Source organism: Manis pentadactyla, chromosome 13 (assembly GCF_030020395.1).
Source record: "Manis pentadactyla isolate mManPen7 chromosome 13, mManPen7.hap1, whole genome shotgun sequence".
Classification (NCBI taxonomy): Eukaryota; Metazoa; Chordata; class Mammalia; order Pholidota; family Manidae; genus Manis; species Manis pentadactyla.
The window spans coordinates 53,980,979-54,008,768 of NC_080031.1; the positions used below are offsets into that span (position 1 = coordinate 53,980,979).

The window sequence follows — 27,790 nt, forward strand, 5'->3', positions numbered from 1 at the left end:
TATTACTTTGAAATCTTTAACAAGAAGATTGTTGATTTCTGTTACACTCAGCCATCTTTCTTGTTTTTCATCTTGTAGTTTTCTTTGAAAAATATTCCTCTGCCTCCTAATTTTGTCAGGGTTTCTGTGTTACTGTCTATGGAATAATAGCTTTATGAAGAAGGTGCCCTTTAGTGCCCAGAAGCTCAAGAGTCTTTACTTTCCAGTGCAGGAACCCCAGCTGTTGGTGTGCAGTGGGCAGGGCCACTTTTCTGTCTGGCTTGTAGTGGTCTGATTCTAGGCAGGCAGTTTCCTTTGGTTGCACCTCTGTGATCAGCACAGAAGTCTCTGCTGGAGTTGCTGTGCATAGGGCTACCCTCTTCCTGACATGCAGCAATGGTGGGGGGGGTGCAGGGTTAATGGGATAGGTGAGCTGATGTGTGGTTCTGCCCAGGCTCATCACATAGGACCTGGTGCCCACAGGGAGGAAGGAGTTCTTGGGGCTGGCTCCTGCAGGCACCTCCCCTGTTGGGCTGAAACAGAGCTGAGAAAGCTGGGAGGGTTCTCCCCCTTTGCCTACCCAGCATCTAAGTCTGACTCTACTGGTGGGCCAAGTGGAGTCTGCCAGCCAAACACACAGGGAGGAGCCTTTGGGCTACATTGCCAGCAAGGGGGATGGAGCATCTCAGGCTCCCAATAGTTCCTGAACTGTTGGGCTGAAGGAAGGCTGGGGAGGTATCATCCACCTTCCCTTTCTAAGAAAGCTCCATCCAACACCTTCCCCTCTGGCAACTGTCCCACTGCTAGGAAGTCTTTCAAACTGCCTACTTTGCTTCTGCCTTAGGGGGACAGGTGGAGCATGCCTGTTCTCCATGAGCAACTGGAATCTCAGCCTCTCTGAGTGTTCCTCTTGTCTTTGTTGTCCAGCCCTGCTAATCACCAGAACACCATGTAATGTGAGTTCGTGCTCCTGGAGCAGATCTTCAGGGCAAGGTGTTCGGCAATCCTGGGCTCTTACCCTCTTCCCACTCCATTCCTCTTTCTCCCACCTGTGGTCTGTGGTAGAGGGAGGGCTTGTGTCTCACTTGATTGACTTTGCCACTTTACCCTTTTCTGTGAGGTTTTCTCTTCTTCTGAGATGTGGGTAGTCTGTTCTGTAGTCTTCAGGTCATTTTCAGGTTTAGTTGTATTTGCCATATTTTTGTGTTTTTTGTGTTTTGAGGAGGAGATTTCCACCTTGCCTTCCTATTCTGCCATCTTTTTCTCCCAATCTCTCAATAGACACTCTTTTATAACTTGCTATCCATGAAGAATTTGATGCCTGGGTAGATTTTTCACTTAGATACATAATTGCTTATTTCATAAATAACGAAAAAAACCTGTTGACATTTTAATTCTCTTTTCCAAATAATCACATAGGAATGGTCTTCAGTTTATTAAATAGAACATGACCCTTTAGGTCTATCTTCCCTTTCTTCCTTTACATAGAGATGTGAGAAATATTTTGCTTTTCTAACACGATGTAGTGGAAGTGATTCTCACAAGCCAAAAACTCAGTTTTTCAAAATATTTTATTTTCTAAAATTCAACCTCTGGATCTGGTCTTCTTCTACCTGTGGCAGAACATGTCCTCTTGGTCTTCTCCAGGAAGTCATTCAGTCACTTCTACAAGGATGTTGAGTGGCATGGTTCCTGTTGCCCCAGAATTGACCCTACGGCCCACATTATAAACCATACAGGTAAGTACTCCTTACCTGATCTGTATTAGAATTTCAATGGGGAATTTTGGAAGTGCCAGTGTTTAGCTTTACTCCAGAACAATTACTCAGGATCATTGAAGGAGGATGTGGGCATGGATTTTTTTAAGCCTTTCAGGTAATTCAGGCAACTCTGGTATGTAGACAGGGTTAGAAGGTTGAAATATAAAGAAAACATCCAAGAAGTGGGGCTAGATACTTACCTTCAAAGTTTACCAAGAAGTGGCAATTCGAGCCCTACTATCACCAGCCACGATCCCCACAGAAACCCCCCACCTAGGTCTGTACTTATAAAAAGATGAGGGAAGGGAGAGAAGGTATGGGTGACTCAAGTTGTGGGCAGCACACCAGAGAGTTGCTGCAGAGCCCTCAGGAACTCACATGGGCTCCTCACAAGAGAGCCAATCTATAGATGCAAGATGGCTAGATGGTGTAGGTGAAGCAGCAGCAACCACAAGAGAGCACTTATCACTGTAACAAGTAAAATAAAGAGATTGCACTCAGCATCCTGGAGGAACAAGAGGGAGACTTTGGTATCCCAGAGCCCACCTGGTCCCCATCCAATCCAAGTAGATGAGATGTCAACTCACACTGTCCTTGGGGAAAACAGAGAAGGTAAGGTTTAAACCAAATAAAAAACTAAATTGGATTGAGTATTAATAACCAAAAAAAGACTAGAAAAGATAAAAACTTGCCCAAGATTACTATGGGATAGGAGAGGGAGCTGCAACAGCACAGCTGAGCACTATGCTCCATAAACCAATTATAATTTAGTGTTTTCTCAGTTATGCCAGGCTTACACATTACGACTGCAAGATTTTGTCAGGATTTCTCTTCCTTGTCCTCCCTGAGGTGACCTCTTTGTTCCTTGGGGAGCAGAGACTGGGGGAGGGATGTAGAGGGATGTTTTTTCCATGGTCATTCCTCTGTCCTTGCAGTGGTTTCACCTGAATCCAAGCATGAAAAGCCTCCTTGATATGACCACCAAAACTTTTGGGAATCCACTAACTCTCAGAAAATTTCCAAAAATGTTTGTGAGCACAAGGAAGGCTTAGTGGCTCTCCCAAATGTGGACGGAAGTTGCCAAGACTTAGGCACAATCTTACAGTCTCCCCTCTGCTTTTGACAACTCCATGCAGCCATGAGTGGTGGGCTGAGATGCAGGGCTCCCTGTTAATAGAGATGTTGACCTTCTCTGCCATTTCTTTTCCTCCCCAACTTGGAAAAGCATTTCCAAGCCTGCATGGCAGTACTTGAGAGAGAAGTGAAAGGAACATGACTCTCCTAACCACATATTCTTCCAAATTTTTTTCTATTCTACATCTGGACCAAAGCTTTTGAACTTAGTAGCCAAGAATTTGAAACCTTTGGTTCCTTATGAAGAGTTTCCCTAAAAGAAAAATGCTTCCATTCAAGCTCCCCAAGTGAGAAAGGATCACAGAATAATAACTGAATTAGCCCCACATCCCTATAAATATGGTTTAATCTCACCAACCCCCACTGCTCTTGCCTCTTAAAACCAGAGAAAAACATAAAAGAACACTGACAGAAGATGGTACCAGAACAGTGGAAATCAACAATTATATGCAAGAAATTTGGGGAGATATTGTTTATTACAAAGTGGCATATGTTGGGACAAAAATAAACAAAAAGATGAGTGTGGCTTTGCAACACATGAAAGTTGCTGAAAAATACTACTCTCCTCTATTTAGTAGAAGCAACAGAAGTTACCGAAGTTATAAACTTGACAACAAATGTTTTTGTTTCCCATTTCTGGCTATCATGAATAAAGTTGCTATGAACATTCTTGTACACATTTTTGTCCTAACATGAATTTTCATTTCTCTAAATAATCTTTTCTTAATTTTGTAATATATTGCTTTCTACAGTGCTATATTATACAAATATAATTATAAATATTTATAATAAAAATTTGAGTTCTTTGAAATCACATTAATTTGGGGTGGGGAAATCCATTTTTATAATCTCCATTTATACTATAAAAATTATAATAGGGCAAGCACACTGGCACAAAGTCTCAGGGTCAATAAGGCATTAGGAATTGGTGGATACTGTAAGAGTACATACATAACTTACTTTAATTGGGCAGCCACTATTCCATTTCAACTGATTCACAATGTAGACCCAATATTGCCCAATCTTCTAATTTTTAAGAGAAGAGAGATTTTTCTGTGCATATATGCAATCTCCTAAATTTAGGTGTTGGCCAGTAAAAAAAATTAGCACTGGTGGAATAATGCTGTTTGACATTAGGCAGTACAAGATAAAACAATTGCAAGCCAGATTTGCCCAAGACACACTGGTCTCTAAATAAGACTAGTTCTCCATCAGGCTAAGAGCAATATGACAGTTCAGCTTTTGAAAAATAAAACATTTCTGGGCCCTATCTTAGATGCTATTTACTAGAAACAGGAATGAGTCCTGGGCATCTATGTGTTTTTTAAAAGTTCCAGAGTTCATTCAGTTTCACAGCCAGAATGAAGAAATAAGGAATTAAATTTCAAGTAACAGTGTTTTGTCACATATCCCAACTTCAACACTGTATTCAGAACACTCTGCAGCCTTCACAGGCTACCTCTACCTGATTCTGAGCTCAAATAGTGATGCGGATTTCAGTAAGTTATAGCTGGTGATATACACACAGACAATGAAAACTCTCACAAGGCAGTTTTCCTTGTGTCTAATTAACCCAAGTGGCATCCAATTCTGGCTTTCCCATGTATTGCTTGAGGACATTTTAATAGATGGACTTTCTGGAAGAAACTTGGTTGTAAGTATATATGCTTATATATGACAGGAATTTCTTACTCATATGCATGCTCACCATCGGATAAAAACATCTCCCAAAATAAGGGAGACAATGAAGAAAATAGAAGAGATAGATCCAAGATGCTACATTTTTACAGGTAATTTAACAGGTAACATGTCTTGCAAAAACCAGTAAAAAGGCATGGGTCACTAAGATTTCTAACCTGGGATTCTTGCCCTGTCAGATGAATATGAACTTAAAGTAAATAAATTACAAAGGTGCTATGATAGGAACCTGTCCCAAATGTTTTCCAGTAAGTTCCTGAAAGCCCAAAACAAATGGGTCATTATGAAAAATGGAGACAGCCAGTAACCAGATCCTCTCAACATTTGCATTTCAAGCCTCTGACTGGTAGTCATGTGGCAAGCAAATGAAGAAAAACTGTAAGGAACCATTACCTGGGGAAAATATTGTAATAACACTGAGTGAAGGTCAGAAGACTGCAGAGGGGTATTAGTTCTTGGTGTGGAAACCTGAACATCAGGGCCAAAGAGAATGGCAATGGTAAAAACAGATGTCACAGGTAAAGACACGTCCAGGTTTAAAACTATCTTCAACATGGGGGTCTCTCCAACAGGGTGCATCACTGCCATCGCTGGGAATGCCTCATCCTGGCCATACATAGGGCCAGGTGGGCCAGGAGCAAAAGACTCCCTGTTAGTGACTGCATTCGGTTTGTGTTGAGCTTTTCCAGGATCTTGTTACAGGTATGGATAATGCTGGAGAATACTTACACTCTACTTTTCTGGATCACGTATAACCAAAACACAGTGTATATACTTTTCCAAGTCATCATCATTTCTCTCAGCTATTCCCAACTCTGGCTTGCTGCCTGGCTCAGTTTTTTGCCTTTGAATTACAAACTTTATTCACCTTTGTTCTCCATGATGAAGAGGAAAATCATGGTGCTGATGCCTTGTCTTCTGAGGATATCTCCATTCATCTCCTTATGCTTCAGCTTCCCTTCTCCACAGATACCCTCACTGCGTATGAAAACAGTTCCACTCCTATCCCCTCCTCCAACAACACTGAGAAGTACTTTTCTGAGACCAATGTGGTCAACCTGGTTCTTCTTTATAACCTGAGGATTTTCATTCCTCTGATCATGTTATCCACGCTGTCACCCTGCTGATCATCTCTCTCAGGAGACAGACACACTCTACACATGGAAAGCAATGGCACAGGCTTCAGGGCCCACAGCATGGAGGCTCACATGGGAGCCATCAAAGCTATCAGCTGCTTTTTCAATCTGTACATTTTCAATGCAGTCGCTCTATTTCTTCCATGTCCAACATCTTTGACATTGACAGTTCCTGGTATATTTTGTGCAAAATCATCAAGGCTGCCTACCCTGCTAGCCACTCGGTGCTACTGACCTTGGGCAACCCCGGGCTGAGAAGAGCCTGGAAGCAGTTCCAGCACGGAGTTCACCTTACCTATCAGGCAGACTCTGTGGCTGGGGCCCCCAGACTACCACGGGGCCTGGTCCAAACAGCTCTGCCTCATCCCTAACACACTGCCTGGCCCAGAATAAGCTCTTAATTGTTTGCTGTTAATATTCTAAAGTAAGGGATGTGCGGCTGAGAGGCAGGGTATAGAGAAAGAGGATATTCAAAGCAAACTGGATGTGAAAGGGTCAGAGCCCACACAGCTGGAAGCACGCCGAGGACTCAGCTGAGCCGTGGGCTCCGGGGCAGAACCCAGCTCAGTCCGTAGCAGCTCAGTCATCCAAGAGGTGAGGGGCGAGTGGGGGTGCCCTGAAGTATTCAGCTCTTGGACCCACTCCCAGCAATGTCACAGTGACATCCAGTATTGCCAGATTTAACCCTCTGACAATTATTTGAGTGCCTGTTTAGAACAAAGCAAGGCACTAGGTCAGGGGTCAGCAACTTTCTGTCAAGGGCCACATAGTAAATATTTTAAGCTTTGTGAGCCATAAATTCCCTGTGAAAGTCCCTGTCACAAGTACTCAGCTTTTCTGTGGTAGCCCAAAAGCTACCAGAGACAACATGTAAATGAATAGAAATGGCTGTGCTCCCATAAAATTTTATCTATGGACAAGGAAATGTGAATTTCATATAATTTTTACACATCAGGAAATATTCTTTTGATTTTTTTCAACCATTTAAACATGCGAAAAATATTCTTAGCTTGTGGGGTCTACAAAAAGAGATAGCAGGTCAGATTTGATCTCAAGCCACAGTTTGCCAATCTTCATTTGGCACTTACTCCAGCCCAAGAAGGAGCCAAAATTCACACTAAACCTCAGTTACCTTCACTGTAAACAGTTATTACAACTTTTGCCATGATTTGAACACTGCAATTTTCAAAATACTTTTGCCACTTTGAATTTCTCCAGCTGGTGTCCAACACTTTGCAATCCCTAAAACACAATCCTTTATGTCTTTGAAAAAACAAGCAACTAATGCCATAGTCTCGCCTCTCTCCCAACACCGATGCTGTTAAGATAAGACACAGGGCCCCAATTGTGTCTTTAGCTAAAGCTTTGAAAGATACCACCATAAAGCTTTTCAATCCATAATGGAGTAAAAATTAGTAAGCAGGTTCCTACAGGGTCCTTGAGAATGTTATGAAGGCTACGTCTCCAGCTCTGAAATGACCACCCTCCTAAGAACTCTTGCTGTCAGACTAGACACTGGGCTGCAGTTCTCTTCATGGTTCTGATCCAGCAGGGAAATATTTATCTTTTCACATACTTTTCAGATGGCTAAGTAACTGGCTGGTTTATTATATACTGATGGGAAAGGCCTAGAGTCAGTGTGACACATGGAAAGACCCTAGATTTTCATGTCAAAGATCTAGATTTGAGTACTTACTCTGGGTGATCTTTGTAAAGTCACTAAACCTGCCCTAGCCCCATCTGGAAAACAGAAATGATTGCAATAGCATTTCACGGGGTTGTTTTGAGGTTCAAAGGAAATAATATGTGCATAATAAACTATAAGCCTCTATACAAAGATGAGTGCACTTACTCATTCAACAAAAGTGTACTGAGCATATGTAAGACCCAACGGCCTTATTCTGGTCTGCGCTTCCCCCCTAGTGAGGAGACGAAGGCCACGGCAGATCGATGCAACAAGCAAGAGGTTTATTATTCCAGCTAGCTGGGGTCCAAGTGTCTTCCCGACACAGCGGGTTTCAACAAGGACCCCAAGCACTCAAAGCCAAGGGTTTATATAGCATTTTCAAAACACTTAACTCATAGTAATTTTCCACAGCTGCACATTATCTTTGCAAGACATACATCCTGGGATTAAGCGAGAGCAAGATAAGACCACTCCTCAATTGTTAGGGAGGTTCTGCACGATAAGCTTGGTATGTAAGATTAGCTGACCAAGGTTAGCTGACCGAAGGCCACAGCTGCCCCCATCCCAGTGTTCATGATTAACTTGTTTTCCAAGGCCTTACCCAGTTCCAGTTTTTTTTTTTTTAAGTCACAACCTCAGAAAACGGCTTCTAGGCCCTTAAGATGGCTACTCTTATGCTAACTTATTTCTATTCTTACATTCCCCTCCTCTTCTTGTAACTATTTCAATCATGAAATTAGAGGTCACCTGTTTGGTAGTGCAATAGGGGAAAGGCACAATATGAATGGCGCAGTCTTAGCTTTTGCGGGTTGTCTTTGTCCAGCTGACGTGGTTATCTTGGAACAGAGTTTTTGAGAATGGTGCGTGGGTCAGCTAAATGGCGTTGGTGTCTCTGGACGCACACCTGGTCACTTTAGGGGTCTTCTGGTGATTTTTAAGCCGGAGAGGATTCTCAGTAGGTTGGGCTCTCCACGCGAGATGGTCGTCAGCTGTCTCGACTGAGACAAGGGGTTTCACATGAGATGCGTGGATCCAGGAGGCAATCCCGTCAACTTTGACTGCTGTTGGGGTGTCAGTAACACTAAGTAGGGTCTTTTCCACCGTGGCTCAAGGGTCTGTGCTCGGTGTCACCTTACAAACACAAAGTCTCTAACTTGGAATGGGTGGGCTGCTTCTGAAGTGCCGGGCTCGTAGACTGCTTTTAGTTGGGTCTACACTTCCCTTTGGACTGCCTGGAGAGCTTTTAACCTATTATAGGCTCTTTTAAATATGCTCTGCTGGAACTTTTTGTAAGGAATTTCAGATTGAACTTTTAAAGGCCTCTTGAGGCCAGACAGCCAAGCCAGACTTGTCATCAGGCTTTGCCTGCAGTACCTGTAGATTTGGATGAATTCCTCTCTTCTCGAGGTCTCTGCACCTGCCAGGAAGTGACCTTCCTTACTCACCTGGTAAGGCTGCTGGGAACTCTGTAAGCAAGGTACCAGGCCAGTTCTTCCAAGGGGCTTTGTTGGCTTTATAAAGTCAATCTTAGTTCTTTAAAGTTGTTCACATCTGAGTCCATGCACATGTCTCTCAGGTATGACATTCCAGTCAAAGCCCTGGCAGTATAACCAGTGTTCTTAATTAGTCTTCTCACAAGGAAAGCAGATTCTTATTGAACTCGTGCAAATAAACATACTGCCATGGAATACAAAAATAGTCACTGAAAGTTTTTAAACTCTGGAGGGATCAGGTAGAGAGAAGGATGTTTCAATTCTGCTTATAAAGATAGTCATTTACTAAACTGTTGTCAGCTTAAGAGAACAAGCTTAAAACACTTTATCAGCAACATTTGAAACAAAAAGACACAAAATCATTTTCTTTAGTTTATGTAATCTTATGTAACTAATACCTGTTCTGCTGAAATAAAGATCTGATGAGAGCTTACTGTAAGACAGTTGACATAAGGAAATTCTGATATTTCTGTAATACAAAACATTCAGTAACAAAGTTTAGCATCATTCTCTTTGACAGTGCTTTCCTGGTAAATATATATATCAGATAAATAAGACAAATTAGTCAAATACTTTCTCTAATGAGAAAAAATTCCTCTGACATGTTCCAGGGGCCCTCTGGAAAATATCAGAGTTAACTAGAGGTAAAAGCACCTTTTTGCATTTAATTCTTTTAGAACTGTCTATCATTACACATTTATTGTCTATATACCCAGCACAGTAAACGAGATATCTTAAAAAGGTGGAGCAGCAGGGGAGACTGCTGCTGTCAGTTTTTAAAGACAATATATAGAAAGTCAAAATAATTCTAGGTTACCAAGCATTCTTGAGAGAATGGTAGCAGATGGTAGATTCCTCTGCTTTCATCTTCAGGAAGGGAAAAAAAGCTACAATAAGCATTCACATTTAGCTGAAAGAACTGTCCAAACTCAAGGCAGAGTATAATATCACCAGGCATACAAAAGACCTGTTAGAGATACATACAAAGAATGAATATGGCTATAGTCAAATTCAACTTAAAAGTTTAAGCAGAATCTCAAATTTAAATGTCTCTTTCCTTCACACAGATATTCAGATCTGACCAGAAATATGCTTTGAGATGAAAGAGATCAGGTATTTTACCTCTTTATTTAGGGATTGAGAAATGATGACCTTTGGCTTTCTAACCAGCCATTTCATTCATGGTGTCAATAGTGAGTTGTGGTGACATGGAAATGTATCCTGGATATTTGGATGGTTTAAAGATTATATACAATCAATAGCTTACAAACAGTGAAAATAATAAGAACATAACTCAGCATAAGTGTCCAAGACCAGATACAAAAAAGCAGAGAAAGTGCTTAAGTCTACAGGTCTTCCCTGAAAGCTTCAAGAATGTTTTACTCTTTAATAGTAGATAGAGCTTTTAATAGAATTTGCATAGCAGCTTATAAGATCATTTGCTTTAAAAAATATGGAGAGTCCTCCATGGTTTTTTTAAAACATACAAACATATCCACAGCATATAAATTAAACAAGAAGACCTGGTGGTTTTCAAAACAAATCTATTACAACCTTTCTCAAAAGTGGTCACACATTTGTCCATCTAAACTTTTACAGTGAAACCTGTTTTTCTGGGAGAAACATAATCTTGTCCAGATTCTACAGTTTAATTTTTAAGAATAAATTTTGGTTTGTTAACTAAGTGCATTTAATCAGCTAAAAAAAGGTTTGTTACCATTCTGCTTAGGAGGGTAAATTAAGAAAACAAAAAATCAGTAACAACTTTAATCATTTGTTGGTTAGAGAGATTTTTCTACTTATAAAAATAGAAGGAATAAATAACTCAATTTCTCATGCCATGCAATCATTTTCAATAACAAAATATTTCAAAGGCAAATAAAGGTTACACAGTTGTTAACAAACTTTAGCTTTTAGTCTTTTTAATATTAAGATTTCATTTTTTAAAAAATATTCTGGCAACTCACTGAGACTTTAAGCATGAGAAACTGCTTTGATAAAACAATTAGAGAACTTTTTGCAATCTTTCAACATTAAGAGCAGACTAACAGTTAAAGAAAATGGCTTTTTAAACTGGAAACGAGATTCTAATTTTGCTGTGTACTTGATATCAAGACTCACTTGCTTTAATTTCACATAGCACGACTATATCTGTAAGAATATAGTAATTTATTTTTCATTTGCCCCATGGTCCCAAGCACATAAGCCAGTGAGAATTATGCCTGGGCTTGCCTGGGTTTGTCCCGCCTTATCTCTAAACATCCTGACCCTCCCCCAAAGCAACAGGCTGAGCGGATCCGCCAGAACAAAAGGCACCACGCTGCTGCACCACACTGCTCTCTCTCTTTGTCCCTCTTTAAACAAACAGCTGCACTTTAGAACAAAGCCACTTTCTTTTATCAAAAAACATTCTTTTGCATGCAGACGAGTTTTCATTCTTTTACTTTCTCTTATTAAAACATACATCTTTTAGCATAGAGAAATGTTTTCCTTATTTAAGTAGTTTTCATTAGAACTTAAAATTATTTGATACTTGAACTTTCAGTGAACACTGAAAAACAGGCCACCGTAAACTGTTACACTAGCATTCTTCATCTATGAACATATATTATCATTTTTGGAAATGTGCTTTACAACACAATTTCTCATTAGGCACAAAATATGTCTATATAACTTAGCAAACTTTAAAAATTTTGGTTACCACAAAAATTCTCAGGCTGTTTGCAGATATATATACCATTATACATTAATACAGTATTATTATTAAGATGTTTATTTGCTACACTTGTTTACTTATTTTTAGCAACTATGCCAGACTACTTAGAAAACTTTTACTAAACATTAGACAAGTCAAGCTTTTCTTCAAGCATCTTCTTGAAATGTTTAACAGGTAACATCAACTTAAATGACTTTAAGTAAACTTTGGCAGCTGATAACCACAAGGACATGCCCACCTCAGGCAAACCCAAATTAGCATTAATGCTTAACATTTTTTATCAGATTTTCTGGAAGTTTTAGAATGCCCAATTTTCACAAGCGCTTATCTTTAAATCAATTTCATTAATACCATCCGGAGGTAGAAAGATATTTTCATTTACACACTTAGGGGGTCGTCTGAGTCTGTCTCATTTCTTATGTCAACAAGACTAAGACAAACACGACAAACAACAACCAGGCGCCTACAGAGAAGAATCTGCCCCGGCCGTGGAGGCAAAACTGAAACTGAGTTGAGGGCCTGACAGACTGCAGTGGCAGCCAACTTTCCTCACAGATGAGGACCTCGTCCTCCAGACGGGGGCAAGGGACGTCTCCCAAGACCCTTGGCCGGTGACCTGCCAGCGCATCCGCCTAAGTCAATGCCGACCCAGATACAGATTGGAGCTCCCACAGGCTTATACAGGTTTCAGGTTTGTTCGCGAACAAAAACACTGAGTGGGCTCACTATCCGGCAAGGCACTTTCTGATTAAACACAGAATGTTCTTACAGGTTTAACAAGAGACACATGAACACAAACACAGTAATACCTGGCCAGGGCAAGCCTCCAAACCTTGGCTTGTCGTTCCTCCGGGGAGGGGGGTACGTGATCCGGGACGAGCCCCCAAATGTAAGACCCAACCGCCTTATTCTGGTCTGTGCTTCCCCCCCAGTGAGGAGACGAAGGCCATGGCAGATCGATGAAACAAGCAAGAGGTTTATTATTCCAGCTAGCTGGGGTCCAAGTGTCTTCCCGACACAGCGGGTTTCAACAAGGACCCCAAGCACTCAAAGCCAAGGGTTTATATAGCATTTTCAAAACACTTAACTCATAGTAATTTTCCACAGCTGCACATTATCTTTGCAAGACATACATCCTGGGATTAAGCGAGAGCAAGATAAGACCACTCCTCAATTGTTAGGGAGGTTCTGCACGATTAGCTTGGTATGTAAGATTAGCTGACCAAGGTTAGCTGACCGAAGGCCACAGCTGCCCCCATCCCAGTGTTCATGATTAACTTGTTTTCCAAGGACTTACCCAGTTCCAGTTTTTTTTTTTAAGTCACAACCTCAGAAAATGGCTTCTAGGCCCTTAAGATGGCTACGCTTATGCTAACTTATTTCTGTTCTTACACATATGGGTTACTAACTGAACACAATACTGATAACTCAAAGGTTAACACACAAAAATTCATCCTCTAAGAGCTCAGAGTCTGGGAGAGAACACCTCACTAAAAACAACTCAATGTGGGAATAATCCAGTGGAGGTCTATGTATTGAGGGGTCAGGGATGTACCTCAAACCTCAAATGTGCACAATTAAAATTCCTCTCCAAATAAATTTTATATCCTGACCTTCCTGTTTATTTACTTCTGGGGCACAAAGAGGGACTCAGGACAGAATTCTTTTCTCTTACTCTCACTGGACTAGTTAGGAAAGATAAGGGCCGAGAGAAGACTGTGCCACTGAGCATCCTCAGAGATCCCTGCCAGAGCCAGGGATGCAAAAGAGAAAAGGGTCCCATTACATCCAGGCCTCCCCAGGGAAAGCTGCTTTTTGCATCTCCTGCCTAGAGCACTCATAGACTACAAATAAATCTGTTTATTCAGACCAGGTGCTGGATAATAAACTATGGCTGATGGCCCTGAGTGTAGCTGGGACCATGAATGATAGAAATCCTTATCAGGAGGGTGTGGCAATTCAACTCTCAGAAGCCTAGAGACCTCACAGGATCTCAATCTGGTGCCTTGTCTCATCTCCCTTCTCAGAGAAAAAGGACCTGACACTCGCACTGTACTCATAAACGCACTGAGAAAAATTTCCTCGTTTCTAGATTCAAAGGCCCAGAAAAAAATGCCTTGGAAAACCCAGTCTAGCCACCTGGAGGTCAGTTCTATATGGATCCCTGCAAACACCCTCTTACATTTCTTCCTAACCATGACCTGGCTCCCCAAGGAACAATGGCATGTCTGTTGGAAGATTCTAAGGAAAATGGATGAAAGAGTCTGGATTTGTATCCTTTGCTGAAGCTGGAGATCAGAAGAACCATGACTTAACTCATACCTCCAGCCCCTCACTCCCCTCCTGCTCCCCTGACTCCCTGCCCTAGCAGTGGACCTACCCCGGATTCCCCATCACATGGGAGCAGGTCCAAACAAGCAGTGGCATCCGGAAGAGGAACTGGGTGAAGCCATTTCTCTGCACTCAGGGAGTCTGTGGAAATAGCAGCAGAAAGTAGATAAAGTCAAAGGTAACCTCTGGTCATTAAGTGATTGAGGTGCAGAAAGGAAAGGCCAGAAGACTTTTTGATCGCTTTGAGGTGTGTGAGCAGACAGGCCGATGCTCTGGTGAATCAGGACCCAGATAACCTCAGTGAATAACCCCCAACGTCCAAGCTGCAAACACAAGAGAATATACAACCTGGGATCTGCTCTCCACGCTGCATGGTGCAGCCTTCTGCCAAAAAGAAAAGACATCCACTGTCACACTGGAAAACTCTGACTCCTCTTTCCCATGGCCCAGGACTACCGTCACACGGAGCATAAAAATGCCAAGTAGACTCAATCAATTAACTAAGACTAGCAAGATGAGCAAGGAGGGTTAGAATTACATACTGTGGAGTATATTGTTAGCTAAATGTTTATGTTTTATTTTTATATTTTTGACTAAGACTTGCTCAACTTTATGTGAGATTTATCTTAATACAGCAAAATATAATATGTAATAAAAATTAAATATTGCCAAAGAGAACTTTAACCTCTTTGTGAACTAATCAAATTGTTAAATGATTAAAATGCCTCTGTCTTTTCATGAGTATGTAATTAATTTCTGCATCTGTATTCTAATATCTAAAAGCACCGACATGACTTACATTTGTGGCACTGATTATTTTAATTGTATCCAATGACAAAAGCTTTTGTTTCTGTTTTCAAAGGCTAAGTAACTGAAGAATATGTCTGGCAAGTCCTGATCAGAAGAAGTCATTCTGAAAAGTCAGACCCTATAACCTGAGTCTCCACCCTCTCTGGCCCCCCAGGGCATGAAGCATTGTTGACTACTCACTTTTTAAAAACCCTCCACCCTTGGCTTCTGTATCTCTTTAGCTGCCTGACCTTTATCCTGTTCTTTTAACTTTACTTACATAAAATTTCCAAACATTCAAAAAAGTAAAGAAGTGGTACAATGATACCCTGTGTATCTCAGCCTCAACAACTATCAACATTTTGCCATTATTGTCCATGGAAGGTTTTTGAATAGGATAATTATATGAGTCAAATATTTCTAGTCACTTTGAGACAGGGACCGTGGGTGTAGGCAGAGTAGGGTGAGGGCCTCCAGAGAAAAAGCAGAGCAATATAATTACAGTCAGAACAATGTAACAATATGCAAAGAAGTCTGTATCAAAACTCTGTGTTAAGCATTATGCAAAGTCAGAGTCACACTAATTCTCTAGGGTAAATATTTATATACATGACTAGGAATATAGACATTCTTCAGTGAAATTCCTTAAAGCTCCGAAGGCCAGGAGCAACTTGACCTGGAATGTTTGAGTGTTCTGCAGATAAAGAAAAGTATCTCAGCATAAACCGTCACTTTATTGTATCAATTACATCATGACAGTGTAAAATTTACCTTATAATGCTAAAAGGCCCAGTTCATTTTAATTATAACTATGTGCTATTTTCCCTTCTCTAATTGTAATCAAGTAATCTGCAACCTAAGCAAAAGACTACTTTGGTAAGCAATCTCAACTATAAACAACCCAAGCAAACAGACAACAACACAGCCCACCTTGGGGGCAGGGCAGGCAGTCTTACAAGTCTGCACCCCTAACCCTTTACTCTCGTTCCTGATAATCCTCAACCGGGCATAAAACCCCTAGACAATGAGCCAACCACGTGTTCTTTTGTCCCCTCCTGGCATGAGCAGGCAGCTCTGTCCTCTCACTTTATCTCTAAATAAAAGCCTGTACCCTGTACCCTGCTCTCCTACTTTGGGTGTTTGTGAAGCTCATTCTTCAGCTTTGTGAACAAGAACCCTGGCATCAACTTTAGCTCAAAAGATTTTGTGGGTTCTAAATTAGGAAGTTGTAGCAACTTTGTGTCATTTTCCCTAAATGCCATGGCTATTCTCAGCCTATGATTTGAACCCCTTCAAGCTGGCATATGTGTGTTTGTTCTCAGAATTTTCCAATTCTTCTTTGCCCATTACAACTCTTGTTCATGAGGTCCTGCTGTATTTAACTTAAGTTCCTCTAAAAATGGTTCTGCTTGTTTTCCAGACTCCTATGTCCCTTTGGCCATTTTTAATGTGTGCTTTGCAGCACAGGCCCTACAACTGCTTTGTCTTCTTTCCTCATAAAGTAGTTGAGAAAATTCACATTACACTCCAGTAAGTCTTTCTTCATTTCAAGGAGCTCTACACCAGTCATAAACTACCTGTTTCTGTTCTAATACACAAATCAAGAAAAAAAGTCTTAGGATCTTTTATCCTGTTGTTTTTTTCTCAAAAACTAGTTAATTGTCTTCCAATCTCTTTTCCAACTTTCCTAAACAACGCTTATGGCTATGTCTCTGAATTCTTAATTTTTCTCACCCAGACTGTGTTGGCAAACCAGCTCTCTGGTGGAGAGAGAGAGAAGAGGAAGGAAAGAAAGAAAGGAGAATGGAAGAAAGAAGGGAGGGAGGGATGCATGGAGGGAGGGAAGGAGGACAGGGCCCTGATGTGTAGAATTCTGATTTCCACTGTGTAAATACTCCCACCGTGATGTTATTTGAACTACCAACATGATGTTACTGAATGGAAAGGTGGGGAGAGATGTACACCATCCATGCCCTCTAGCTGGTAGGAGTCAACTCCAGCACACCACTCCTTCCTCACAGGCAAAATAGCAAAGAGATTGAATTTACAGATTCTAGAGCCACACAGTCTCAATTTCAACACATTACTAGCTCTTTGACCTTGGGCAAGTCGCTTAACCTCGATGAGCTTCAATTTCCTTATCTTCAAAATAGGTGTAATGAATATCTTTTTCTCGTGGGGTTATTGCTGTAATGTGGAAATTTCTTAGACCAGTGCCTCACATCCTATAGGCGCTCTGAAGTGTTTCCCGCTATTCCTTAGGACTAAAGATCACACGGTGTAGTACATACTTATTCCCACCAGATGGCATTCTCCTCATTTCTGTAGCATAAACTGCTTTTACGGAGCTATTTGCAACTCAGTATTCAAGCCAATTGGATCATATGAATTAATTGATAAAAATTTTCCCCTTTCAGCTCCCACTTTAAGCTTATTTTCCTTTGACAATCTATTAAGAAAACATCTATTGACCTTTGTGTGTAGCCATTTCTAAAGCTCTATACAGAATCTATTCTCAATAGAGAGTTTCTAATCTTCTATGATGAGAATTAAAGCCAAAGCCACAACTGTTCCTGTTACAGAAGCGAGTGGTCAACTCCCTGATCTTTGGTGTGTTCTCCCTCCTCTCACTCAGAAGAAGATAAGATGACTTTAAATGTGACCTCCATTATCACATCATTTATTTCCCTGCCCTGTCACTTTGAAAGGAGACCATAAATCAGTTGAATAATAGTTCATATTTACTGAGGTACTGTATATGTGAGACACTACGCCAGATAGTAAAAGTATAAAGGTAAAGAAGAATCATGTAGAAGCAAGGAATTTACCTATCAACAAATCTACTAGATGTTTTCAGAAATAAAATATATATTTTTAAGAACTCAACAACTTACTTTAAAACTTATATAGAATAAAGATCCTTGAATCTAATCTCTGCCAGATATTAAGGCACACTACTAAGTTATAGTTAGAGGAAAATGCATAGAAATAGACTCATTTATCCATGGGAAGTTAAAATATGATTTTTAAGAAAGCAAACCATATATAAGAGGTTAAAAGATAGATTATTTATCAAATGGGAATAAGATTCATTATTTGGAGGAAAACAAAGTTGGATCCCTTCCTTTTACTTCATAAAAAGGTAAATCCAAATGGATAAAAGATATAGATGTGGAAGGAAAATTATAAAATTAATAGAAGAAAATATAGACAAATTTTGTGACTAAAGGGTAGAGAATGGCTTATTAATTCAAATCCCAAAAGCTTAAAAACTGGTTGAATTTCCATTCAGTGAAAGGCACAGATGACAGTCAGGGAGAAGACATTTATAACATATAAAAGCTGTAGGAAACCACCAACTAGACTATACAAGGAAAATCAATGCACACACACACATGCACACACATACACACAAATAAGGCAGAGGAAACTCAAATGGCCAACAAAAGAAGAGCTCATCCTTACCTGTAACCAGAAATATACAAACTAAAACAGTAAGATAGTATTTCACATTCATCAGAATAGCCAAAAATTACCAAGCTGTGATGAGGATGTGAAGGAAACCCTTGGTGCTGCCTGGCAGGAGCATGAAATTGTACTATCATTCTGAAGAGTGATCTGTTGGTACTTGGTGAAGAAAAGTATTCACAGTCACTTTGACTCAGAGATCTGCTCATGCGTAAGTACCCAGGAGAAACTAGCAAAGGTTCATGAGTGGCCGTAGATAAGGACGTTCCTTGCAACACTGTTTGTGGAGGTAGTGAGTGGAAGTCACACCAAATGAGGAGAAGAGTTCAATAAGGTGGGGTGGATGCCCAGTGCAGAATAGCATGCAGCAGTCAGAAGAGGTGAACTCGAACAGACAGCACAGGGAGAGGGTGCTGAGAGAGAACAAGAAGCGGAATAAGTTCTACAGCAAAAACATCACACACAAAGAACAGCAACATATACTTTAGCAGGTGATATTCATTCCAGAAACCCCATCAACCACAAGAGCACATGTGTCTGGGAGAAGTGCCTAACAGTAGCTAAGGGCACAGATTCGGGAGCCAGGCCACTTGGGTTCAGATACTGACTCTGCCACTTAACTGTCCTGTCACCTTGGGCCAGTCTCTGAAAAATAGGAGATAATAATCTGTAACTACTCTGTGAGGTTGTTGAAAGGATTAGCTGAGTTAATATAAAGTAATTAAATAACGCCTGTCAGTATTTGCTCACTAAGTGGTAATAGTGTTATTATTATCCATAACAATATGAGCAGAGGATCAAGAGTGGAAGAGAAGAAATAAAATTTAAAACAAGGTGAGGAGGGACTTGTATGTATGATGACAGTGAGCTGTTAATAGAAGGAGTGATTAACTCAACACTTTCTGTGCTGAGGTTAAAATGTACACATGCACACACACCATGTCTTCCTCCCTGAAGACACTTAAAAACCAGTGGGAGATACTGAAAATTTAAATATACTGTGGTAAAGGCAATGATAGGAAAATATATGAGGTGGCACAAGAACCCAGAGGAGGGACAGTTAGCTTAGCCTACAGGTCCACAAAGGGATTCTAAAGGATGGGAGTCTTGGGGTACAGGATCATTTAGGGCTTAATATTTGAGATCTGAGTTTGGGTCACAATAATGCCTCTTACTATTTTTAGCATGTTACATTCCCAGAGTAATCACAACTAGAAAACATCCATTCCCTAAGAATATATTATTAGAACTCAAAGATCTCAGCAGAACTTCACCAAAACCTTAGCTAGGATTAAGCCTTTCTCAAGGTAGTTCATATATATTCCCAAAACTTCATATTATCAATCACATGTAACCTAAAGGCCTAAAAATATATCTCCTCACTGGTTTGTACAGAGCATATTGGGGAATGGCCGTTGTGGCTTTTTGTAATCCTCAGCAAAGTGAGGGTGCAGAGGGTGGTGATCACTTAAGAACTTGGAAGCAGAAGGGGTGAGGACTATGGTGGCTTTTAAAGTAAGGAGGAAGTAATTACCATTCAGATGAAAGGGGCTTTTGAGCAACTGTCAGCCCATTGGAGTGAGCTACCAGCTGCTGCATTAAAAGGAGAACCACTAGGAACACGTATTGAATCAGTAGCTAGAACGTTATTTTGTCCTAAGAAGGTGGTTCTTGGTCCAAGAAAAGAGACATAGTCACTAGAGAGTTTACAAATCCCAATGGCAAAACACGCATCAGATTTTTTTCATTTTTCCGATGGAAGAAATGGCAAGATAAAAATACTTGAGTGGCCTGAATTTTGCTTAGGGAATGACCTTGGAAGTAAAGAAGGAAAAGGACATCACAGACATTCCTTCAGACAAATTCCCACAGACAGAGCTGAACAAAATGTTCTCTAGCAGTTTTGAAAGCAAAATCAGGTATAGGAAAGTAGACAAGTTTATTTCTTTGAAACTGAGAGTAATTTCCAATCCAGAAAGTGGTCACCAAAATTAAGTGTCAAGGTCATGGGGGCTGGATTACTCATGTTCATTTCCCACCTCAATCACCTACAGGCTTTGTTTGATTTATGGTCTTGCCCAATTTTCTGAATTTCTCCGTGCCTCAGTTTTCCAATCAATAAAATGGGGACATGGTGATTATAGTACCTACTTGACCAGCCACTTTGAAGAACAGTTTGTCAGTTTCTTAAAAAGTTAAACATAAGCTTACCATTCAACCCAATAATTCCACTTATGAAAACATATGCCACCAAGACTTGTATGTAAATACTAATAGCAGCATTGTTCCTAATGGCCAACAACCAGGAATAATCCAAATTCCCATCAGCTGGTGAAAGGATAAACAAAAGGTGGTACATCCACACAGTGGAACACTATTCATCAAGAAAAAGTAAAAGACTACTGATAACATGCTACAACAGGGATAAACCTCAAAACTTATGCTAAGTGAAAGAAGCCAGATGCAAAAAAAATATTATTCTATTTATATGAAATTTCCAGAAAAGGCAAATCTATGGAGAAAGAAAGCAGATGGGTGGTTTCCTGAGACTAGGGATGGCAGTGGGATAGACCTCAAACTGGCAGAGGGGACTTTTGGAAGTGATGGAAATGTTGCAAGGCTGGACTGTAGCAATAGTTGCACAGCTCTGTAAATTTAATAAAAATCATTGAATGGTACACTTACCATGGGAGAATTATATGAAACATAAATTATACCTCAATAAAGCTGCTAAAAAAAACAGTGCCAAGAGGCAGAGCCAAGATGGCAGCATGAGTAGGACAGTGGGAATCTCCTCCCAAAAACATATATATTTTTGAAAATACAATAAATACAACTTTCCCTAAAAGAGAGACCAGAAGATAGAGGACAACAGCCAGACTACATCCACACACACAAGAACCCAGTGTCTCGCGAAGGGGGTAAGATACAAGCCCCAGCCCAGCAGGACCCAAGTGCCCCTCACCCCAGCTCCTGACAGAAGGAGAGGAGTAGGAGCGGGGGGAAGGAGAGGGAACCCAGGACTGCTAAATACGCAGCGCTAGCCATCCGCACCTGAGCTCAGACACAGAGTGGGAGGAGTGCGGGAAACCAGCAAAATGGTACAGTAAAACCTGTGAGTGGGTCCCTGCAGCCAGCACCACTGGAACAAAGAAAAACAAGTGCTTTTTGAAAATTTTAAAGGGACAAGGATCCCACAGCTAGACAGAAGCGTTCTGGGACACTTAGCCCAACATCTGGGAATCGCGGGGAACTCTGGGTGCACTAAACCCCTGGGAAGCAGAGCAACTCTGAGGCCCCTCACAGCGATAAACAGCCCCCCGCCCCATTCCCCCTCCTGCACAGCCTGCAATAGCAGAGCAGCAGCATGAGGCTGGCCATGCCCACAGGAAGGGAGCTTCCTCCTTAGCAGCCGGACAAGAAACAGAGACCTAGTCTATGTGCAAATGCCCAACATAAGCCACTAGGAATCACCGTTGTCCCAGTAAAGAAAAGCCAGGAGCAAGTGGAAAGGGTTTTGTTCCTCCCAGCTGACAGGCAAGCAAAAAGCATACCACTGCATCTATCAACATGAAAAGGCAGAAAAATTTGATCCAGACCAGACTAACTGAGAAATCTTCCACATCCTCTCCTGAGAAGAAATCTGGGGAGATAGATTTAACCAGTCTTCCTGAAAAAGAATTCAAAATAAAAGTCATAACCATGCTGATGGACTTGCAGAGAAATATGCAAAACCTAAGGAGGGAGAATACAGAAATAAAACAATATCTGGAAGGACTTCAAAGCAGAATAGACAAGATGCAAAAGACCGTTAATGGACTAGAAATCAGAGAATAGGAATGCAAAGAAGCTGATGCAGAAAGAGAAAAAAGATCTCCAGAAATGAAAGAATATTAAGAGAACAGTGTGACCAATCAAAATGGAACAATAGTTGCATTATAGGAGTACCAGAAAAAGAAGAAGAGAGAAAAAGGGATAGAAAGTGTCTGTGAAGAAACAATTGCTGAAAACTTCCCCAACTGGGGAAAGAAATGGCCTCTCAGACCACAGAAGCACACAGAACTCTCATGACAATGGACCGAAGGAGGGCAAAACCAAGACACATAATAATCAAAATGGTAAAGATCATAGACAAGGACAGAGTATTAAAGGCAGCCAGATTGAAAAAAAGGACACCTACAAAGGAAAACCCATCAGGCTATCAGCAGACTTCTCAACAGAAACCTTAGAGGCCAGAAGAGAATGCCATGATATATTTAATGCAATGAAACAGAAGGACCTTGAACCAAGAATACTGTATCCAGCACGATCATCATTTAAATATGAAGGAGGGATTAAACAATTCCCAGGCAAGCAAAAGTTGAAGGAATTTGCCTCCCACAAACCACCTCAACAGGGTATCATAGAGGGACTGCTCTAGATGGGAACACTCCTAAAAAGAGGACAGAAAAAAACACCCAACATATGAAGAATGGCAGAGTAGGAATAAGAAGGGAGAGAATAAGGAATCATCATATAGTGTTTATAATAGCTCAGTAAGTGAATTAAGTTGTAAGGTAGTAAAGAAGCTAACCTTAAACGTTTGGCAACCACAAACTTAAAGACTGCAATAGCAATAAGTACATACCTTTCAATAATCACCCTAAATGTAAATGGACTGAATGCACCAATCAAAATACACAGAGCAATAGAATAGATTAAAAAGCAAGACACATCCATATGTGGCTTACAAGAGACTCACTTCAAACCCAAAGACATGCACAGACTTAAAGTAAAGGGATGGAAAAAGATATTTCATGCAAACAACACAGAGAAAAGAACAGGTGTTGCAATACTAGTATCAGAAAAAATAGACTTCAAAATAAAGAAAGTAACAAAAGATAAAGAAGAATATTACATAATGATAATGGGATCAGTCCAACAAGAGGATATAACCATTATAAATATATATGCACCCAATACAGGAACACCAACATATGTGAAACAAATACTAACAGAATTAAAGGAGGAAATAGAATGCAATGCATTCATTTTGGGAGACTTCAACACACCACTCACTCCAAAGGACAGATCCACCAGACAGAAAATAAAGAAGGACACAGAGGCACTGAACAACACACTAGAACAGATGGACCTAATAGACATCTATAGAACTCTACATCCAAAAGCAACGGGATGCACATTCTTCTCAAGTGCACATGGAACATTCCCCAGAATAGACCACATACTAGGCCACAAAAAGAGCATCAGTAAATTCCAAAAGACTGAAATCCTACCAACCGACTTTTCAGACCACAAAGGCATAAAACTAGAAATAAATTGTACAAAGAAAGCAAAAAGGCTCACAAACACATGGAGGCTTAACAACATGCTCCTAAATAATCAATGGATCAATGACCAAATCAAAATGGGGATCCAGCAATATATGGAAATAAATGACAACAACAACACAAAGACCCAACTACTGTGGGATACAGCAAAAACAGTCTTAAGAGGAAAGTAAATAGCAATCCAGGCATATTTAAAGAAGGAAGAACATTCCCAAATGAACGGACTAATGTCACAATTATGGAAATTGGAAAAAGAAGAACAAATGAGGCCTAAGGTCAGCAGAAGGAGTGATGTAATAAAGATCACAGGAGAAATAAATAAAACTGAGAAGAATAAAACAATAGAAAAAATTCAATGAAACCAAGAGCTGGTTCTTCGAGAAAATAAACAAAATAGGTAAGCTTCTAGCCAGACTTATTAAGAGGAAAAGAGAGTCAACACACATCAACAAAATCAGAAATGAGAAAGGAAAAATCATGACAGACCCCACAGAAATACAAAGAATTATTAGAAAGTACTATGAAAACCTATATGCTAACAAGGTGGGAAACATAGGAGAAATGGACAACTTCCTAGAAAAATACAACCTTCCAAGACAGACCAAGAAAGAAACAGAAAATCTAAACAGACCAATTCCCAGCAACAAAATTGACACGGTAATAAAAAAACTACCAAAGAACAAAACCCCCGGGCCAGTTGGATTTACCTGGGAATTTTATCAGACATACTGAGAAGACATAATACCCATTCTCCTTAAAGTTTTCCAAAAAATAGAAGAGGAGGGAATACTCCCAAACTCATTCTATGAAGCCAACTTCACCCAAATACCAAAACCAGGCAAAGACCCCACCAAAAAAGAAAACTACAGACCAATATCCTTGATGAACTTAGATGCAAAAATACTCAACAAAATATTAGCAAACCGAATTCAAAAATACATCAAAAGAATCATACACCATGACCTAGTGGGATTCATCCCAGGGATGCAAGGATGGTACAACATTCGAAAATCCGTCAACATCATCCACCACATCAACAAAAAGAAAGACAAAAACCACATGATCATCTCCATAGATGATGAAAAAGCATTCGACAAAATTCAACACCCATTCAAGATAAAAACTCTCAACAAAATGGATATAGAGGGAAAGTACCTCAACATAATAAAAGCCATATGTGGTAAACCCACAGCCAACATCATACTGAGCTGCGAGAAGCTGAAAGCTTTTCCTCTGTGATCACGAACAAGACAGGGATGCCCACTATCCCCACTGTTATTTAACATAGTACTGGAGGTCCTAGCCACGGCAATTAGACAAAACAAAGAAATACAAGGAATCCGGATTGGTAAAGAAGAAGTTAGACTGTCACTATTTGCAGATGACATGATATTGTACATAAAAACCCTAAAGACTCCACTCCAAAACTACTAAAACTAATATCAGAATTCAGCAAAGTTTCAGGATACAAATTAACACACAGAAATCTGTGGCTTTCCTATACACTAACAATGAACTAATAGAAAGAGAAACCAGGAAAACAATTCCATTCACAATAGCATCAAAAAGAATAAAATACCTAGGAATAAAGCTAACCAAGGAAGTGAAAGACCTATATCCTGAAAACTATAAGACACTCTTAATAGAAATTAAAGAGGTCACTATCAAAAGGAAACTCATCACATGCTCATGGCTAGGAAGAATTAATATTGTCAAAATGGCCATCATTCCAAAAACGATATACGAATTCAATATAATCCCTATCAAATTACCAACAGCATTCTTCACTGAACTGAAAGAAATAGTTCAAAAATTCATATGGAACCACCAAAGACCCCAAATAGCTAAAGCAATCCTGAGAAGGAAGAATAAAGTGGGGGGGAATCTCACTCCCCAACTTCAAGCTCTACTACAAAGCCACAGTAATCAAGACAATTTGGTACTGGCACAAGAACAGAGCCACAGACCAATGTAATGGAATAGAGACTCCAGATATTAACCCAAACATATATGGTCAATTAATATTTGATAAAGGGGCATGGACATATAATGGGGCAATGACAGTCTCTTCAACAGATGGTGCTGGCAAAACTGGACAGCTACATGTAAGAGAATGAAACTGGATCACTGTCTAACCCCATACATAAAAGTAAATTTGAAATGGATCAAAGACCTGAACATATGTCATGAAACCATAAAACTCCTAGAAAAAACATAGGCAAAAATCTCTTAGACATAAACATGAGTGATCTCTTGTTGAACATATCTTCCCAGGCAAGGAAAACAAAAGCAAAAATGAACAAGTGGGACTATATCAAGCTGAAAACTTCTGTACAGCAAAGGACACCATCAATAGAACAAAAAGGTATCCTACAGTATCTGAGAATATATTCATAAATGACAGATCTGATAAAGGGTTGACATCCAAAATATATAAAGAGCTCACACACCTCAACAAAGAAAAAGTAAATAAACCAATTAAAAAATGGGCAGAGAAGCTGAATAGACAGTTCTCTAAAGAAGAAATTCAGATGGCCAACAGTCACATGAAGAGATGCTCCAAATCACTTGTCATCAGAGAAATGCTAATTAAAACCACAATGAGATACCACCTCACACCAGTAGGGATGGCTACCATTCAAAAGACAACATCAAATGTTGGTGAGGTTGTGGAGAAAGGGGAACCCTCCTTCACTGCTGGTGGGAATGTAAATTAGTTCAACCATTGTGGAAAGCAGTATGGAGGTTCCTCAAAATGCTCAAAATAGAAATACAATTTGACCCAGGAATTCCACTTCTAGGAATTTACCCTAAGAATGCAGCAGCTCAGTTTGAAAAAGACAGATGCACCCCTATGTTTATTGCAGCACTATTTACAATATCCAAGAAATTGAAGCAACCTAAGTGTCCATCAGTAGATGAATGGATAAAGAAGATGTGATACATATACACAATGGAATATTATTCAGCCGTAAGAAGAAAACAAATCCTACCATTTGCAACAACATGGATGGAGCTAGAGGGTATTATGCTCAGTGAAATAAGCCAGGCAAAGAAAGACAAGTACCAAATTATTTCACTCATGTGTGGAGTATAAGAACAAAGTAAAACTTGGGGAACAAAACAGCAGCCAAATCACAGAACCCAAGAATGGACTAACAGTTACCATATGTAAAGGGACTGGGGATGATGGGTGGGAAGGGAGGGATAAGGGCAGGAAAAAGAAAGGGGGCATTATGATTATCATGTATAGTGTTGTGTGGGGTATGGGGAGGGCTGTGCAACACAGAGAAGACAGGTGCTGATTATACAGCATCTTGCTATGCTTATGGACAGTGACTGTAGTCGGGTTTGTTGGGGGGACTTGGTGAGGGGGGAGCCTGGTTAACATAGTGTTCTTCATGTAATTGTAGATTAATGATAGCAAAACAAACAAACAACAAAAAAAACAGTGCCTTCCAGTACCTACAACATAATAGCTGTTATGATGATTGAGTTAATTCTTTTAAAGCTCTTAGAACAATGTCTGACATGTAGTGAGCTCTACACATACTTGTTAAATGATAAAAATAAATATTTTATTTGATTAATTTTTATAAAAATTTATTATAAATATTTTGTGGCTATGTGACTCATCACATGAGTAAATTACTAACAGTTCTTGTAGGCTTTTTATGCAAGCACATCTGGGTACTTTAGCAATGGGATTACTTCTCTTCTATAAAACATTTTAAAAACCACACTAAGCTTAAGGTCATTCAAGTAGAGACTTTGAAATTTGTTGCATGGCCTGGACTCCACGAGCCACCTCTACAGCCTCTTCTTTTGCCAGTGCTTGCTTCCAAATAGCTTCCATCAAAGAGAATTTCTCTCAGCCCCTGGAGACTCAGGACAACGGTGCTTTCACACTTGTTGCTGGCTCTGGGTGCAAATCCATATGCTCTCTCTCCCAAATCTCTAACTCCCACCTACCCGCCAAATCTTAATTCAGGTTCACTTTCTCTGGGAAGCCTTTTCTGATTCTTTCTCACTGCCTAAGCCCTGTGCCCCCACTCCTCTCCCAACACCCACCCCACCCACACATATATTGAATTTGCCACCCAAGTTTTTGCCTTTTGATTCTCACATCAAAAGATAAACAGCGGTTTTATCACCAAGCATGCAGAATGGTGTGTGGGACCTAAGGGGCACTCTATATAGTGGTTCTCAGCCAGGGGTGATTCTGCCCCTCCAAAGACATCGAGCAATTCCATGACCTCAAAAAGTTCC

General features: G+C 40.3%; 1 protein-coding gene across 1 annotated transcript; it reads left to right on the forward strand.

Annotated features, from left to right (window-relative positions):
- Window positions 1-5,061: 5,061 nt before the first annotated feature.
- LOC118923786 (taste receptor type 2 member 40-like) lies at window positions 5,062-6,078 on the forward strand. The gene is given in 4 exon segments (XM_036907970.2): window positions 5,062-5,167; window positions 5,170-5,529; window positions 5,532-5,843; window positions 5,846-6,078. Coding segments are annotated over 4 exon segments (1,011 nt in total).
- Window positions 6,079-27,790: the final 21,712 nt, after the last annotated feature.